The 14,087-nt window shown below is 37.1% G+C and overlaps 1 protein-coding gene across 5 annotated transcripts in view; it reads left to right on the top strand.

Moving 5' to 3' along the window:
• RAD50 (RAD50 double strand break repair protein) overlaps positions 1-14,087 on the top strand; it is a 231,606-nt gene that overhangs the window by 186,431 nt on the left and 31,088 nt on the right. For all 5 annotated transcript variants that reach the window (XM_047729119.1, XM_047729120.1, XM_047729121.1 and 2 more), the window contains 8 exons: positions 1,396-1,571; positions 2,883-3,120; positions 5,365-5,554; positions 6,185-6,311; positions 6,728-6,921; positions 8,900-9,010; positions 9,840-9,932; positions 10,006-10,119. In XM_047729119.1, coding sequence (XP_047585075.1) covers positions 1,396-1,571; positions 2,883-3,120; positions 5,365-5,554; positions 6,185-6,311; positions 6,728-6,921; positions 8,900-9,010; positions 9,840-9,932; positions 10,006-10,119 — 1,243 coding nt within the window. The remainder of the gene's footprint in view (positions 1-1,395; positions 1,572-2,882; positions 3,121-5,364; positions 5,555-6,184; positions 6,312-6,727; positions 6,922-8,899; positions 9,011-9,839; positions 9,933-10,005; positions 10,120-14,087) is intronic.

The raw sequence follows: 14,087 nt of genomic DNA on the forward strand, positions 1-14,087 counted from the left end.
GGTTATGGAGTTTCAGTTTTATAAGATGTAAAAGTTTTAGAGATGTTGGACAACAGTGTGTATATAGTTAATACTATTGCATTTTACACTTAAAAAATGGTTAGGATGGTGAATTTTATATAATGTGTGTTTTTTACCACAATAAAGAAGTGGTCACTTTTTTTAATGTTGCTTTGAGTGGTGGTTGGATAGAAGAGTCAAAAATTCTGTACAGATATTTGAGGAAGATAGTGGATTTTGCTTTGGCCATGTTTAATTTGTTTCTTATGGAAATGGGTCTTAGGGAATAGAATATTGGAGTTTGAAGTTCAAGAGTTTGGAAGTTGTTGCTTTCTAAGTAATAATTGGAGTCATTTGTATAGGCCATATCACCTTAAAAGGGTTATGCAAAGAGAGGAGAAAAGGTTATAGTCAGATGCCTGGGAAACAGCAGTATAGTTACTGTTGGTAAGCAAAGGAAGAGGAGCAAGTGAAGGAAATTAGAATTCAGGTAGCTGGTGAGAGAGCCAGACCGGAGTACTTCTTGAGACCTTGAGTAAATAGACCTTCAGTGAGGGGTCAGCAGTGCTGGGTGTTAAGATAATGATGTTGATGAATGTGGCTCCATGGCTAGGATGGTCAAAGCATCATCTATATTAGTTACTTCTTTTTGCCTTATTTTTACTGTGACTCAAAATGGGAAGTATCAAAATGTAGCACACATGCACTCATACACATTCATCTGAAACAAGTTTCTCAAAAGAGTATGTGTTCAAACAATGCTCAATCTGTTGCAGTGTATTTTATTCTGCTTCATTTTTTTAAGATTATGAATACAATACATTATATTGATTACATGACTTGCCCAGTGAATTATAACCTGTAAACCCTAATCTATGTTGGTATGACGGTTGGCTAGGATGATATTTAAGAGTTGAAGTAGAGATGAATTGTCTTAGTGAGCAAAGTCTTTGATGAATGAGAGAGAATGGATGATGATGTAAGTAGATGACAGCAACAAGGAAGGGATAAAGAAGTTCTTACAGAAGTGAAGAGAAGTGATCCTGAAAGGGTCCAAAGGGAATCAGGAGAATGTTCTTTTCTCTCGCTCTCCAGTATGTCCTGCAAACATATTCTTGCTGAGCTTCCTCATCTGAGCTCAAAGACCATGAACCCCAAGGAATCACACAGTTTTGCCTATACACATATGTCTGGGTGCAGGCCCATGAGCAGGTTTGGAAAGTGATCAGTGTCCAGGGTGGAGTTCAGGCAGAAGAGGACTGTTGCCTTGACTTCTAAAAAAAGTACTTAGTCACAGCAAACCTTTGTAATATTTCTTGGCAGAATTTGTATTTACCTACTCAGATTTTTCAAACTTCATTTGTTGTAAAATTGTAATCTGTATTCTTATTTTAGCAAAGAACTAGCTTCATCTGAGCAAAATAAAAGTCATATAAATAATGAACTAAAAGGGAAAGAAGAACGGTTGTCCAGTTATGAAGACAAGCTGTTTGATGTTTGTGGTAGCCAGGATTTTGAAAGTGATTTAGACAGACTTAAAGAAGAAATTGAAAAATCCTCAAAACAACGAGGTAAGTTACCTTCTTTATATTATCAAGGTGCTTTGACACTTGAATTTTCACTCACTGCTAGCTATTAAGGATGGAAAAAAAATGTTCATCATCACTAGCCATCAGGGAGATTCAAATTAAAACCACATTGAGATACCACCTTACACCAATTAGAATGGCCAAAATTAGCAAGACAGGAAACAACATGGGTTGGAGAGGTTGTGGAGAAAGGGGAACCCTCTTACACTGTTGGTGGGAATGCAAGTTGGTGCAGCCACTTTGGACAACAGTGTGGAGATTCCTCAAGAAATTAAAAATAGAGCTTCCCTATGACCCTGCAATTGCACTACTGGGTATTTACCCCAAAGATACAGTTGGAGTGAAAAGAAGGGCCGTCTGTACCCCAATGTTTATAGCAGCAATGGCCACGGTTACCAAACTGTGGAAAGAACCAAGATGCCCTTCAACGGACGAATGGATAAGGAAGATGTGGTCCATATACACTATGGAGTATAATGCCCCCATCAGAAAGGATGAATACCCAACTTTTGTAGCAACATGGACGGGACTGGAAGAGATGATGCTGAGTGAAATAAGTCAAGCAGAGAGAGTCAATTATCATATGGTTTCACTTATTTGTGGAGCATAACAAATAGCATGGAAGACAAGGGGAGTTAGAGAGAAGGGAGTTGAGGGAAATTGGAAGGGGAGGTGAACCATGAGAGACTATGGACTCTGAAAAACAATCTGAGGGTTTTGAAGGGGTGGGGGGGTGGGAGGTTGGGAGAACCAGGTGGTGGGTATTGGAGAGGGCACGGATTGCATGGAGCACTGGGTGTGGTACAAAAACAATGAATACTGTTACGCTGAAAATAAATTAAAAAATTTAAAAGAAAAAAGGATGGGAGATTTAAAAATTTGTTTCTGGCGCCAAAGGGGTTAAGTTTCAGGTTAAGGTTAAATGGTTTTGTGACTTTGGACAAATTATCAAATGATTCCTTTACTTCAGATTCATCTGACATAATTACCTACCAAGTATGGTGTTAAGACTAAATGAGAAATAGGTATAAAGCACTTAGAACAATTTCTGGTACACAGTATGCTCCAAAATTTTGTTACACTTTTTGTGTGTTACCAGAAAGTAATTAATACAAATCTGAATGTATTGTGCCCATTCAAAAAAGAATATAAATATGAGAGGATTTTTATTTCTTTCATAATATGTCTATAAATGAAGAATGATCCTGTATATATGAAAAAGAATAGAACCATAATAACAAAACTATATTTTATATTCTTCTCATTGGTAATATATTTATTTTCTTAAAATAGCCATGCTGGCTGGAGCCACAGCAGTTTACTCCCAGTTCATTACTCAGCTAACAGATGAAAACCAGTCATGTTGCCCTGTCTGTCAGAGGGTTTTTCAGACAGAAGCTGAATTACAGGAAGTCATCAGTGATTTGCAGTCTAAGCTGCGGCTTGCTCCAGATAAACTGAAGTCAACAGAATCAGAACTAAAGAAAAAAGAAAAACGGCGTGACGAAATGCTGGGACTTGTCCCCATGAGGTAAGAATAGGGATTTACTATTACTGCATATGAATAGCAGCACTTATAAAAGATGCCCATCCAGTCCCTGGCATAGGGTAGGTGTTTAGTAATGGATTGAATGAATAAAAGTTCAAGTCAAGATTCTGACCCAGTGTGCCCCATCTTGTGTTATTTATAAGACAAAGCAATTATTGAGGTGCCTCTATGACTCAGTCAGTTAGGTGTCTGCCTTTGACTCAGGTCCTGATCTCAGGGTCCTGAAATGGAGTCCCAATGTCAGACTCCCTGCTCAGCAGGGAATCTGAGCTTCCTTCTTCTTCTGACCCTTTCCACTGCTTGTGTTTTTGCTAAGTAAATAAAAGTCTTTTTTTAAAAATTACTTAAAAGTAAACAAACTTCTTAAACTAGTCACAGGGCAGTTATTATAATCTTTACTATTTTCTTTTTGTGTGGTGTGTGTGTGTGTGTGTGTGTGTGTGTGCGTGCGTGTGTTTCTGAGTCTTGGCTTGAGGGCAGAAATTTTGACAGAATGAGAACTGTTTGCTGATCTCTCTAAATTCAGCAGGAGAATTAAAGTACTGAAAACCTCCCCCAACAGACCAATTTTAAACTATATTTTTATGTCTTTTCTCCTTTCAAAAAGAATGAATCATCATGATATCTGTTCATTTTCCCTCAGTTACTCAAGAAATTCAAATAATGGCCTATTTATAAAAATCAAGTCAGAAAGTATGTGATGATGCCTTGGGGTTTCCCACAATGTAGATCATAAAGCTGGTCACAAAGACCAGTATGCCATAATCTTTAAGGAGCTGATGGTCTAAGGAGACAAGCTCTCAGAATTGAATATTTAGAAAGCTGGGCTTAATAAAGTTCTTAATTGGTTCAGACAGGTATATTAGTTAAGAGGAGAGAAGCCAGTGGACTACAGAATGAGAATAAGATTTTGAGAACATAATAGGAGGAGATTGTGAAATGTAGGGAAGTTGGTTCTGCTCAGTTAACACTTCATGATAAAATGCCTGTGTGATGATATGAAGTGAGGAGAATGATACAGACCTTGTAACTTCAAGTTGGGCTACTGTTAACATAATGACAGGTCAGGAGGATCATCTGCTTTTGAACCACAGCTGACCTCAGGTAACAGAAACAGTGGAGAGGGAAAGTGCAGATAAGAGGACTACTGTATTACTGTAATGTTTGCCAAACTGAGAGATTTTCTGTAAATTAACTGACTATACTGATCGAAAGTGTCAAGATCATGAAAGACAAAGACTGAAGAACTGTTGAAGGCTGTAGGAACCTAAGGAGAAATAGCGTCTAGTTGCCATGTGGGATCCTGGGCTAGGCCCTAAAACAGAAAAACATTAATGGAAAGACTGCTAAATTCTTCATATCATCACACAGGCATTTTATCGTATAATCATCTTAGGGAGTGAGGGTGTAGTACAATAAGATTTTTTTAATTTTTATTTATTTGAGAGAGAGAGCACACACTTGAATGGGGGGAGGGGCAGAGGGAGAGAATCTCAAAAAACAGACTTCCACTGATGCAGACCCTGACTCAGGATTCGATCCCATGACCCATGAGATCATGACCTGAGCCGAAATCACCAGTCAGACACTGCACCAACTCACGTGCCACTCACGTGCCCCTATGCAGTAAGATATTTTGAGAGAGACCATATTCACTTAACTTTTTTTACAGTATATTTTTTATTTTATTACAGTCTATTATAATTGTTTAATTATTAGTATTATTAATCTCCGTACCTTATTTATAAATTCTATCACAGATATGACTATAGGGAAAAAAGGTGTATATATAAGGTTTGGTACTATCCATGATTTCAGGCATCTACTGGGCGTCTTGGAGTGTATACCGTGGGGATCTGCGTGGCTTCAGGGAGACTGTTGTAATTGTTGTGAGCAGGATCTGCCATTGGATACTGAAGTCAGTGGGCAAAAGTTTGAGGAGAAGCAAGATTTTGACATAGTCCCAATATATTTCTCATAAGATCGTTATTAATTACAAAGACAAAAATAGTAAATTTATAGTGGGCAAAACTGGCTGACACTATGTTAACCAAGTATGAATAAGATTAACATCTCCAGTAATAAAGTATAATGATGTCATGTGTCCACTGATATGATGCCCCGAGGATACAATCACTTCTTACGATATTTTTGCCAAAAATGCATAACCTCCATTTTATTATAAGAAAACATTAGGTAATTTTTAATTGTGTGTTCTCTGTTTAGGCAAAGCATAATTGATTTGAAGGAGAAGGAAATACCAGAATTAAGAAACAAACTGCAGAATGTCAATAGGGACATACAGCGCTTAAAGAATGACATAGAGGAACAGGATACACTCTTGGGCACAATAATGCCTGAAGAAGAAAGTGCTAAAGTCTGCCTGACAGATGTTACAATTATGGAGAGGTTCCAGGTAAATTTATTGCAGCTGAAGGCCAAATAAAACCTGTTTCTTGGGGGTTTGAATGTGAAATGTGAGAGTGGTAAAAACAAACAGGTAGTATTCAGGTATAGGTTGAGTTTAGAGTTCCCTGTCCTGAACTGCAGATACTCTGATGGGAGTACTGCTTAGTTTACATTCCTGGGTTTGAATTCTTTATTCATAAACATGAGAATTAAGAAATGTCCTGTTTGTTTTCATATTTAGTTGGTTTCCTTTTGTTTATATATATTTAAATTATTAAAATTCATTTTATCCTATTAAACCTTATTAAAATTTAATCTGAAATCAGTTAAAAATTCAGATTTTAAAATACATGGTTTTGGGGGTTTTTTGTTTTTTTTTTAAAGATATTATTTATTTGACAGAGGTCACAAGTAGGCAGAGAGGCAGGCAGAGAGAGAGGGGGAAGCAGGCTCCCTGCTGAGCAGAGAGCCCAATGCGGGGCTCCATCGATCGCAGGACCCTGAGGTCATGACCTGCACTGAAGGCTGAGGCTTAACCCACTGAGCCACCCAGGCGCCCCTAAAATACAGTTTTTAAAGATACTGAATAATGATAATGTAATAAGTTTGTTAAAGGAAATAACTTTGTTTTATTAAGATGGAACTTAAAGATGTTGAAAGAAAAATTGCACAACAAGCAGCTAAGCTGCAAGGACTAGACTTGGATAGAACTGTTCAACAAGTAAACCAGGAAAAACAAGAAAAGCAACACAAATTAGATACAGGTAATACAGTCTGTTTCTTCATATACCCATAAATACCTCAACATCCCGGCATATGCTTTTTATCACAAATTTTATATGTTATGTGGACAAGGAACTGTCTTTCTCGCAGTTCACCCTATATTCACTGTCTTTTCTCAAAGCCTCACTTGTTTCCTTGCTTTGCACAACAGATTTAGAATGATGGGAGGTTTTGAATGATGGATATCTGATGAGTTCTGCTCTTTTCTTAGTCTTATTTACCCTGTGGTCCTCACCCATGGGTGGCCAGAAGGGGGTTCCATAGCACTTTTCTTGCAGTGGTTGAGACCCATGGAAGCTGAGCCTTTGTGAATTCCATAGAACTCTAAAAATGGAAGCTAGCTGTTTGTAGTATTTTCTGTATCCTTACTTTAGTCGCTGTGTATGTTTTTGTGTAGTTTCCAGTAAGATGGAATTGAATCGTAAGCTTATACAGGACCAGCAGGAACAGATCCAACACCTTAAAAGTACAACAAATGAACTTAAATCAGAGAAACTTCATATATCTACTAATTTACAACGTCGTCAGCAACTAGAGGAGCAGACTGTGGAATTATCCACTGAAGTTCAGTCCTTATTCAGAGAGATAAAGGTAAGAAAATTCATACAAAACTTTTTTTTTCTTTTCTTTTTTTTTTTTAATTAAATGGGCTCTATGCCGAACATGGGCTTGAACTCACAACCCTGAGATCAGTTGTCTCATGGTCTACTGACTGAGCCAGCCAGGTGTGCCCCACGTATCTTTTTTTTAAGTTAGTTCAGATATGTGAAATGCTCTTTATTGGTGTAGTGACTAAAACTATGGTTATTGGGAGGATTAAATAAAAAATAGTATAATTCTTTTTGTGGCTCCTTTGTTGACAAAATTTGTACTAATAGGTAAAGGTGTCAGGGAAGATTTTGGCTATAATAAGGAAGAATTGGCTGCTTAGTTAATTAGTGAACTTCCTGTTACTGGGGCTGGTCAGATGGCTGGTTAACTACACATACAGAGTCCTGAATGTATGGGATATTTGTCTTACCTACCAATCCTATATCCATGGCAGATACTGCCTCTCAGTCATAGCGCTTTTTCTGTTGATTCCAGGTGTAATCTCAGAATCCTTCCCATTATAGTGAGCAGGCTTTGAGTTACTGCATGGAATGGAAACCATTCAGCATCCCTCATCTAGATTAATCACATCTAAGACCAAATCAAATTTTTGAACAGTTTTAGAAATAACAATCTTACCCAGCTTTTCATAATTATAAATATTCAGTGAGTACTAAATATATTACTGAGTCTCATTAATTACTATAAATGTTTCAGAAGTATTTTCAAATTACAAATTATCAGAGTCTTAGAGTATGATATGAAATAGTAACATCTTACATTTGTTTAATTTTTTTACTCTTTATAAAGCCCTTTGAAATTAAACAGTTCAGCATCTCAGTAACCCTGTTGAGGTATATGGCTTAGTCCCCTTTTTATAAAGAAGAGATTGAGACTTCCAGATGCTTCATGTCTCAGCCAAGGTCATGCAGCTAGTAGGAGGCAGGGTTTATTTTCAGGTGGCTCTTCAATGTCTGTTACATTTGACTTCCTACCACACTGTACCTCTTCTCAATATGATAAAATACAAAAAATACACCTACACTAAAGTAATGCTAAGGGATTGTTTCTTCTTTTATGGGTTCATTAGATATTCATTATCTTAGCTTGAGTATCATTGTTTTCTACAGTGGTAAGTATACTGTAGAGCTGTTACAAGGCTGAACAATGTAGACTCCTGATTAGTAAAATAGTTGGTCACTCTAAAGTCCCTTTCCTTCCCAAATAGGAGTGGACATACCAACATCAATGTACCAATATGTTTTTTGTTTTTTTTTTTAAGATTTTAAAAAAGAGAGAGAGAGAGAGAGGGAAGCAGGCTCCCCACTGAGCAGAGAGCCCGATGCGGGCCTCGATCCCAGGACCCTGAGATCATGACCTGAGCTGAAGGCAGCGGCCTAACCCACTGAGCCACCCAGGCGCCCCCAATATGTTTTTATACCATAAAATATCTACTTAGCCCTTCGCAAACTAAGTTTAAGGACATAAGTGTCCTATATAGTCATATTTCCATCTGTAAAAGAGAGGCCTGAACTGAATCTCTTCTTTGGTCACACAGAGCTGACATGTGCCCCTACAAACTATTAAAAACTTACACCTGAAGCCACCTGCTCATATGCTTGGGAGCACATGCCTGGATTAGGAATCAGATTAGTGGTGAAGCAGTATAGCATAGTCATTACAAGAAAGACTCTGGAAAAAAAAAAAAAAAAAAGAAAGATTCTGGAATTGGACAGGATATGGATACTGGATCCTTCATTTACTTGCTTTTGTGACCCCAAACAAATCATTCTGTGCCTGTTTACGGATCTGAAATATGGGATGAAAATAATGGTAGGGCTCTTCATAGGATTGTTGGAAAAAGCAGATGAGTTTATCTTTCAAGCCTGACACATAGAAAGTGCTTTTGTTATGACTGTAAAGTCTGATACCTGAAATAAGATAATGGAATATAAGATACTATGTTTTGTATTTTTAGGATGCTAAAGAGCAGTTAAGCCCTTTGGAAACAACAATGGAGAAATTCCAGCAGGAAAAAGAAGAATTAATCAACAAAAAAAATAAAAGTAACAAAATAGCCCAGGATAAAGTAAGATTTCATTCATATTTTTATTATCAAATACATATATTAAGCTTAATGTTCAGAGAACATGTTGGACAGTAGCATTTCATATGAAATTAAAAACATGGTAAGGTAAATAGTATTTTCAGATTTGTGACATAATCGACATTAAAAATTCTTGTTAGGCTAAAGATTAATTGCAACAATGTGGATGGAACTAGAGGGTATTATGCTGAGCAGAATAACTCAATCAGAGAAAGACAGTTATCATATGATCTCACTGATATATGGAATTTGAGAAACATGGCAGAGGATCATAGGGGAAGAGAGGAAAAGATGAAATCATAAGAAACAGAGAGACAAACCATAAGAGACTCTTAACCTCAGGAAACAAACTGAGGGTTGCTGGAATAGAGGGGCTGGGAGGGATGGGGTGGCTGAATGATGGGCACTGGGGAGGTATGTGCTATGGTGAGCACTGTGAATTGTGTAAGACTGATGAATCACTTATACCCCTGAAACAAATAATATATCATGTTAATTTAAAAATTAATTTAAAAAGAATAAAGATTCAAATTATTTTGCTTCTTAATCTAAAATAGAAGTTGAGAAGAGAGACTATTTAATCCAGTCCCATAGATGATAAAGGGAATTGTCTCAGATTATAAAATTTGATGGTGATAGAAAGTGGAACCCAAAGCTCCAGCTTCCAAGCCACTGTTCCACTGTGCTTGCCTGTTAAGTTTTTGTTACCTGAATATGTATTTTTCCTTGGCAATAAATCTTCTTATATGCCCTGGTCCCAACCAGTGTATAAACATAAGAATTAAATAAATACTAAAATATTTTTCCACAGATGAATGATATCAAAGAAAAGGTTAAAAATATTCATGGTTATATGAAAGACATTGAGAATTATATTCAAGATGGGAAAGATGACTATAAGAAGGTAATTTAAAACTTAAAATTATTATTTGTTTATACTTTTATTTCTTGTGCTTAAAGAATTTTCTTTTTTGTAGCAAAAAGAAAATGAACTTAATAAAGTAATAGCTCAACTAAATGAATATGAGAAACACAAAGAAAATATAAATAAAGACATGGGAATCATGAGACAAGATATTGATACACAGAAGGTAGGTCTTTTTTGCTAGTTGCTTATGATATCACTTAGATCAATAACATTCTTCTATTTATGTTTTAATTTCTACTTTTGTTTTCAATAGTTCCATTAAGTAGAAATGCATACAGTAGAGAAAAGCAATTCTAATAACATAATCTTTTCTTCCTTTTTTCCTATTTTTTTTTAAATAAAAGACCCATTTAGTAACAGTTTAAACATAGAAGTTTTTATTTATTTACTTAGTTTAGAGAGAGCGTGAGCAGGCTGGAGGAGGAACTGGGGTGAGGGGGGAGAATCTTAAGCAGGCTCCATGTCCAGCATGGAGCTCAGTGCAGGCCTTGAGCTCATGTGCATGAGATAATGACCTGAGCCAAAACCAAGAGTCAGATGCTTAACTGACTGAGCCACCCAAGTGCCCCAAAGCTAATTTTAAATATAAATATTTAAACATAAAAAGTTTAAATTAAAATTCTCCCTTCCTTTCTGCCTTGTCTCAGCTCACTCCTAGATGTCATTACATTAACAGTTTTTTGTTTGTTTTCAAAGAAGTTTCTTGGGGCACCTGGGAGGTTCAGTCATTAAGTGTCTGGCTTTGGCTCAGGTCTTGATCCTAGGGTCCTGCTTAGAGAAAGACCTGCTTCTCCCTCTCCCACTCTCCCTGCTTGTGTTCCCTCTCTTGCTGTTTCTCTCTGTCAAATAAAATCTTAAAAAGAAATTTCTTACTCTTATCAGCAGGTAGAGAGATCAGTAATATATCTTGTGTATATGTATATTTAGTGAAATGTATGAGATCATACCATTCATATTCTGCACCTTGCTTTTTTCACTTAATGCAGTTTGATCTTATATATCAAGTCAACTCACAGATCTACCACATTCTTTTTTTTTTTTAAAGATTTTATTTATTTGACAGAGACAGATCACAAGTAGACAGAGAGATTGAGAGGGAAGCAGGCTCCCCGCCGAGCAGAGAGCCAGATGCGGAACTCGATCCCAGGACCCTGAGATCACAACCCGAGCCAAAGGCAGAGGCTCAATCCACTGAGCCACCCAGGCGACCCTCTTTTTTTTTTTTTTTTTTTTTAATAATTTTGTATACTTACATTAAGAGTTCATGACTTTTTAAAGATTATTTATTTGCCAGAGAAATAGCACAAGCAGGGGGAGCACCAGAAGGGGAGGGAGAAGCAGCTTTTCACTGAGTAGGGAGCCCAATGCAGGGCTCCATCCCAGGACCCTGGGATCATGACCTGAGCCAAAGGCAGGTGCTTAACTGAGTGAGCCACCCAGGCGCCCCACTTAATGATCATGAAATACTCTGCTTTGTGGGTGTGCCAGAAATTGATCACTTTTTTCTTACTGCAGATGGTGGCAATGAATATCCTACATATGTATCTCTATTTTTTCTCACTTTCTTTTCTTACTTAATGTGAGATAAAATCACACAGAACAAGGATGGTGGTAAAATAATCCCAGAAGTTGTAAGTAAAATATCTGTATATTTCCAGTCATTTTTTCAGTTGATTCCTATATCATTTTCCCTATTAAGGAAATTAATTTCTGCCAGTATAAATCACTGAGAAATTATTTTCAGCATTCCTTTTGTAAGCATGATAGTTAATGTCTTTACACCATTTCTGTATTCCTGCTGTATTAACAAAATTTGCTATATGAACGCTTTAATCATTTAGTTACAAATGCTGGTTTAAAATCTGTTTGAAGATTAGCCGTATCAGCTGTCTGCAGGGCCCCTGACCATAGTGCCAGGTTTCAAATACATAAATATTAGTCAAAAGTAAATTTCTGCCATCTAGATGTGCCTGGCTGGGTCAGTTGGTGAAGCATGCAGGTCCTGAGCTCAGGGTGGTAAGTTCAAGTCCCATAATTTTTTAAAATTTTTTATTTTTTTAAGATTTATTTATGTGAGAGAGAGAGAGAGAGAGAACACATGAATGGGAGGGCAGAGGGAGAGAGGATGTCAAGCAGACTCCACAGAAAGCACAGAGCCACTACCGGACTCAGTCTCACCACCCTAAGGTCATGTTTGACCTGAGCCGAAATCATGAGTCGGACGCTTAACCTACTGTGCTACCCAGGTACCCAAGTTTTTATTTATTTTTAAGTAATCTCTACACCCAACATAGAGCTCAAACTCATAATCCCTAGATCAGTTCCACCAACTGAGCCAGCCAGGTGCCCCTCAAAAATAAAATCTTAAAAAAAAAACCTCTGCCATCTAATGAATGGTAAGTAACTATAAATTTATGATGGCATGTGTAACGAGATACTTAGTTATTCCTCACTTATATATTGGTTGTCAGTTTAAAAATCACAGTCTATGGGGTGCCTGGGTTGCTCAGTGGGTTAAAGCCTCTGCCTTCAGCTCAGGTCATGATCCCAGGGTCCTGGGACCGAGCCCCACATTGGGCTCTCTGCTCAGCAGGGAGCCTGCTTCCCCTACTCTCTCTGCCTGCCTCTGCCTACTTGAGATCTCTCTCTCTCTCTGTCAAATAAACAAAAGAAATTTAAAGTTGTTTTAAAAAATTAAATAAAAATCACAGTCTACAAATGAGTAGTATCTCTCCATGTATAAATGTATACAGAGATACTAAGATTTACCCACCTGTGACCCTTTTTAAGTTGATGGTCTAAACTTCATGGATCTGACTATATTAGTTGACTTGTAATCTGCTTTGTTCTAGAAATGATTTAATAAGTTATATACATAGAGCAATGCCAAATAACATTTTAATTTAGTGGAAAAATGAGACAATGTGGAAATGAGGACAAGAATGTAAAACAAGGAGAGAAGTATATAAAGTGTAGCCCATGAAATGTGATATGCTTGCTAAAGATTCTAATAATCACATGAGGATAGGAATAGTATAGGATGGGAATAGGATAGGAATAGAATAGGATAGGAAGTCACAAGTCACAATTAGTTAAGATTTACATTGTTTCAGAGCTGAAAGGAATCCAGTTCCCATATTAAAAAAAATTTTTTTTTTTCCTCTGGAAAAATGTTTCCTGGAAACATTCATGGAAAGGAGGACACTGTGTAGATTAATAACACCAAGTCTTTAACAAACCTCTTGAGGCTTTTTTTCTTTTTCTTTTTTTTTGTCTTCCTTCCTTTTTTATTTTTCCCCCACAGTGTGTTTCAGCATCTTTTCTAATCTTCCATTAATGAGGTTCTTTAGCATACTGTGTGATTGAAGCCTAAAATAAATGTTGGAGTGTTCTAGGGAGCAAAGGTTAGCTAGAGACACCCATCAGAATCACCTGGGTTTACCACTCCTAGATGTACAACCAAGAAAAATTTTAACTTGTTCACATAAAAACTTGTACAAGAGTATTCATAGCAGCATTGTTAACATTAGTTAAAATACGGAAACAACCCAGATGGTCATCAACCGATGAATGGATCAGTGCGGTATGTCCATATGTATTAGGTTCTCTAGAGCAACAGAACCCAACAGGATATATATGTGCACACAAATTTTTATAAAGTTTATTATAAGGAATTGGCTCACATGATTGTGGGGGCTGAGCATTCCCCAGATCTGTAGTTGGCAAGATGGAGACTCAGGGGACCTGATGGTATATTTCTAGACTGAATGTCAAGGTCTGAGATCCAAGGTTTCAGTTCAAGTCCAAAGGCAGGAAAAGACCACTCTTTCAGTTCATACATTCAGGCAGGAGCAGGTACCTCTTACTTGGTGTTTTTGTTCTATTCAGGTTGTTAATTGATATGAGGCTCACCCACGTTAGGGAGGACAGCCTGTTTTAGTCTCCCAACTCAGATGTTAATTTTATTCAGAAATACCCTCCAAGATACACTCAGAATAATGTTCAACCAAATGTCTGAGCATACCTTGGCCCATCCAAGTTGACATGTAACATTAACCATTCACATCATAATATATGTGATGGCTGTATAATATTCAGCCATGAAAAGGAGTGAAATGGTGATATATGCTA

This window comes from Lutra lutra, chromosome 5, assembly GCF_902655055.1.
Source record: "Lutra lutra chromosome 5, mLutLut1.2, whole genome shotgun sequence".
Classification (NCBI taxonomy): Eukaryota; Metazoa; Chordata; class Mammalia; order Carnivora; family Mustelidae; genus Lutra; species Lutra lutra.